Consider the following 4,701-nt stretch of genomic DNA (forward strand, 5'->3'; position numbering starts at 1 on the left):
TATCCGCTAAACAGGAGAGAAAAATGCAAAGAAATGAATAAATAAATGTAATTTTAATGAGTGATTTGAGAATTATTAATTGCACAATTAACCACTTCTTATTTCTTTACTGGCCACAAGGGGCTACACACAGAGGGGACAAACGGATTAAGTCGATTATATCGACCCCAGTGCGTAACTGGTACTTATTTAATCGACCCCGAAAGGATGAAAGGCAAAGTTGACCTCGGCGGAATTTGAACTCAGAACGTAAAGACAGATGAAATACCGCTAAACATTTCGCCCGGAGTGCTAACGATTCTTCCAGCTCTCCGCCTTCATAATTAACCACTTCACCACATGTAATCTAAACATAACATTAAATGTTTCGTCATCTAATTCCTATCAATTTAAACCAAAACCACATATTTCATACCTGTTTCTTAACACTGGCAGGTGTGTGTGATTAAGAATGTCATTTCACAATGATGAGGTTTTAAGTTCAAGCCCACAACAGCTTAGTTCTTTCAATTCGATATCCTAGATAAGAAATTCCATTCAACCTGCTTTGACCACCCCCAGAAGTGTGATGGGCATGCCCAGGACAAACTCAGAAAAAAAGTGATCCCTTGACTCCCTAGGACTCAAAGGATACTATTGAGACCAATCTAACTGTAATTCATTTCTTAAAATGTAACACTTAACTGAGCTACAAGTTTATACAGACTCTACTGCAAACCAAATGAGAGGATGCTGTACATTGACACCAGCTTCCTGCTACCAGCCTACAGAAGATGCAGATTCTATTTGCAGAAAAGAGGATCATTTTATAACAAAAAAAAAAACAACTCACACAAATTAGGTGCTTTTTGGAACTAAAAAAAGAGAAATTTGCAGATACTGCCCTCATGAGCACAAGTTTATTTTGACAATGTGGTCATGTTCCTTTTTGAAGTATATACTACACAAAATCTCTCATCACCCTTTTACTCTGTCCATCTCTCCTTGCTTCTGTCGCTTTCATTCTGTCTGTCTGTCTGTCTGTCTCTCTCTCTCTCTCTCTCTCTCTCTTCTACCACACACTCACAGCAATAAATATGTTACTAACGTCATTCTTTAACCTCCTTTATCACAAGGCCTGAAATTTTTGGGGAGGGGGCCAGTCGATTAGATCGACTCGAGTACGCAACTGGTACTTAATTTATTGACCCCGAAAGGATGAAAGGCAAAGTTGACCTCGGCGGTATTTGATCTCAAAACGTAATAAACTGCGCTTGCGAAGACCTGTCGAGGCAAGTGAAGTCATTGTCATGGCCAATGACAGTACCGCCTGATTGGCACCCATGCCAGTTTCACATAAAAAGCACCATTTGAGCGTGGCCAATGCCAGTGCCAGCGAACTGGTCCCGTGCTGGTGGTACATAAGAAACACCATCAAAGCATGGCCGATGCCAGTTCCGTTTGATTGGCCCTCGTGCCAGTGGCATGTAAAAAGCACCCACTACACTCTCGGAGTGGTTGGCATTAGGAAGGGCATCCAGCTGTAGAAACTCTGCCAGATTGGATTGGAGCTTGGTGCAGCCTTCTGGCTTGCTAGCCCTCAGTCAAACCGTCCAACCCATACCAGCATGGAAAGCAGACGTTAAACAACGATGATGATGACAAACATAAAGACAGACGAAATACTGCTAAGCATTTCACCCGGAAATGGTAACGATTCTGCCAGCCTGCTGCCTTAAAAATAAGAATCAAAGGAATTCCGTGGGATTCAAAACTGCATTTCCTGCACACATGCCAGGTGTTCTACCATTGGAGCAGATCACTCCTTTGCGATAATTAGTAATATTAATGAGAGAATTATCAAAGTACTTACTTAGACGTAGTGCTGTGAAGAATACTATAACAATTTGGAGTAAGATTACAGAGACTATAACAAAGTTCACGGCTGTTGTGTGGATGTGTTTGTTGATACGAGATGGCTTGTAAGCAAAATATATATTATAGCGATCGACCATGTGTTTCATGGCAAGATATATTAGACCTGAAACAGAAGAACAATAACAAGTAACAAATGATGGCAACAAAATATATTTCATAAGAAATTCCATATCATTTTTATATTCTCATATATTTTCTTAATTTAATTGTAACTTTTTCCCTGCTTATTTTAAAAACAATTATCAGCTTATTGTATATAGTGTCCAGGGGCAGTACAGCTTACTGGAAACAAGAAGAGACAGAAAGCACCAATAAAGAAGACAGTGGTCCTATTATTCTCAGTTTTTCTAAATTTGATTTGAGATTCTTAAAGCTGTAATATTTAACTCTTTTCTTATATTCTGTTGAAAAACATTGCCTTTGTTACAATGAATTTTGAAAATAACTAACAACTTAGTAGAAAAAATATATATAAGTAATAAATGAGTGGAAATTGAACCTGTGAGTGTGTTAGGTATTAAGGCAATATGACTCTCCTCAGACAACAAAACTTTGTTATTATTATTATTATTGAGTGAGAGAGAAGTGCATGCCATCAAAGTGACACTGGGGTACAAATATATGAAGCTCAATATACCCATCATGATTACCCGTCTGATAAGGGTACACCAGGCACATGCATCACAACCACATGTGCATGACAGGGTGATTTCATTTCAAGATAAACAGTGCATGACCTTGCAGGTGGGACCCAGTTAGAATTTTCTTCAGGTCGAGTAACCTATCCTGCTCAAAAAGTCCCTGAATGTTTAAGGATGTTGAACAAAACACCCATGTTTCCAAAGGTGAATTATCCAAACCCCAAAGAATAGAATTCCTCTCAACACATGGCTGTAATTCTCCCCAACTACTTTATTATTATTATCTAATGTAGTTTGGAAGATAAATGAACATGAAATTTTGATGGAAAGTTTTAATATCATATCATTTAAAACAGGAAATTTGTATTATAGAATCAAGGATAGTCTGAGGTGGGTTGGTAACAAAAGGGTTGATGTAAGTTTTTCTTCTAAGCTGTGTTCACTAATAATGTAAGATATTATTAATATTTTAATTCCAATAGTAAATTTCAAAAGTTATACACAATATTTCCAATGAATACCTACCAAATGTTGTCACCATTGGGCATGGAATACTGTAAGCAATTATCACTGAAAAAATGCATAGCATCCATGCATACTGACAACCAAACTGAAATTCCCAGATAACAGCCTGAAATAGAAAATAGAATTTTGATAAATCAGACTGGAGCCTGGTGTTGCCATCCGGTTTCACCAGTCCTCAGTCAAATCGTCCAACCCATGCTAGCATGGAAAGCGGACGTTAAACGATGATGATGATGATGATGATGAAACAGGACTGATTAATATTTTCATTATACACAGATTCCTCTTTAGCCCCTACCCCACTGGTCAACCCCAGGACATTCTAGCCATAACTATTTTGTCTCATTTTTAGTGTATCTAGAACTGTATTATCAAATATCTCTTTTTTTATAAAAACTGTTGGATGCGACGAGAAGATAATTTGGCTGCTATTTCTACCACGTTTTGTCCGATGCTCTACCAATCCTGGCAATTCACTGCCCACATTTTAACAACTCTCAGACATGACAACCTCACAACTGGCATTAAACAGGTCACACTACAAATTATTGCACACAGACATTTTATAGGAAAATAAAACAAAACAAATTTCACTATTTCAGTAAAGAGTTGTGGAACTTGGACATCTTGCCTTCTTGCTTCCATGCTACAATACTCAAAGTGTCCTTCATATTTTAAGGCAGAAGAGTGTGATTTGAGGGATGTTTGGCTGCTATTTCTAGTGGATTGAGCAAACATGTAGAAGCTTCCTCGTTTAATTATTTCAATGATTCTTAATTGCTATAAAACTGGTTTTGTTTATTAAGATAGAATTATGAATAGATGTGTTTCATAACACAATTGTTTACCTTGAATGCAACAAAACCAACTCACCTTACGCACAGCAGTTTTTTCTGCTGTAGAACGAGCACACATTATACGGATGCCATAGTTGAATAGTTCGGAGAAGCGCATCAACTCCAAACCAGTACCAATAAATGCTGATGTTATCACATAATTTACAAAAAAAGCACCATTTCCAGACACAAAGATACACCTGTGAAAAATAACATCAAGATTATCAACAGCTCACAACTTTTTGAAAGACTATGAATGTTATTTTCTTTTTTCATCATTTAAGTAGAAGAACAGCAATATTTATGACCAAGTCCAGGGTATCCAAGATGGGAAGGAGGAAGAAACATAGCTACAGTAGGAAGCAGAGACCTGGCTCGTCTGGTTCAAAACCTGGTCCAAATGCTTTTAGCAGAGTGGACTCAACTAAAAGCACTTGAAACTAATTGGGCAGTATGGAGAGGGGTAAGGTAGGAGACATAAGTGTGGATTAGGAAGGAAAACATAACAGAATGATGTGGAAGGTGGAGGAGCAGTAGGGGGGGGAGCTTTAGGGACACAAAAGGACAAAGACTTAAGATTACTTACTGCCATCTGTAACGATGTTGTTTGTCTTTTACAGCCCATTCAAGTAAGGCTTTGACACTGAAACAGAAGAGAAGAAAACTTATGGACACGTAAAAGCACCCACTACACTCTGAGTGGTTGGCGTTAGGAAGGGCATCCAGCTGTAGAAACTCTGCCAAATCAGACTGGAGCCTGGTGTTGCCATCCGGTTTCACCA

The 4,701-nt window shown here is 38.3% G+C and overlaps 1 protein-coding gene across 1 annotated transcript in view; it reads right to left on the bottom strand.

Moving 5' to 3' along the window:
• Positions 1-1,727: 1,727 nt before the first annotated feature.
• LOC106873756 (calcium permeable stress-gated cation channel 1) overlaps positions 1,728-4,701 on the bottom strand; it is a 70,731-nt gene continuing 67,757 nt past the window's right edge. Inside the window, exons 17-20 of the mRNA XM_052968506.1 lie at positions 4,506-4,562; positions 3,957-4,119; positions 3,084-3,189; positions 1,728-2,020 (exon numbers count right to left, since the gene is read on the bottom strand). Of these exons, the coding sequence (XP_052824466.1) occupies positions 1,728-2,020; positions 3,084-3,189; positions 3,957-4,119; positions 4,506-4,562 (619 nt within the window). The remainder of the gene's footprint in view (positions 2,021-3,083; positions 3,190-3,956; positions 4,120-4,505; positions 4,563-4,701) is intronic.

Source organism: Octopus bimaculoides, chromosome 6, assembly GCF_001194135.2.
Source record: "Octopus bimaculoides isolate UCB-OBI-ISO-001 chromosome 6, ASM119413v2, whole genome shotgun sequence".
NCBI lineage: Eukaryota > Metazoa > Mollusca > Cephalopoda > Octopoda > Octopodidae > Octopus > Octopus bimaculoides.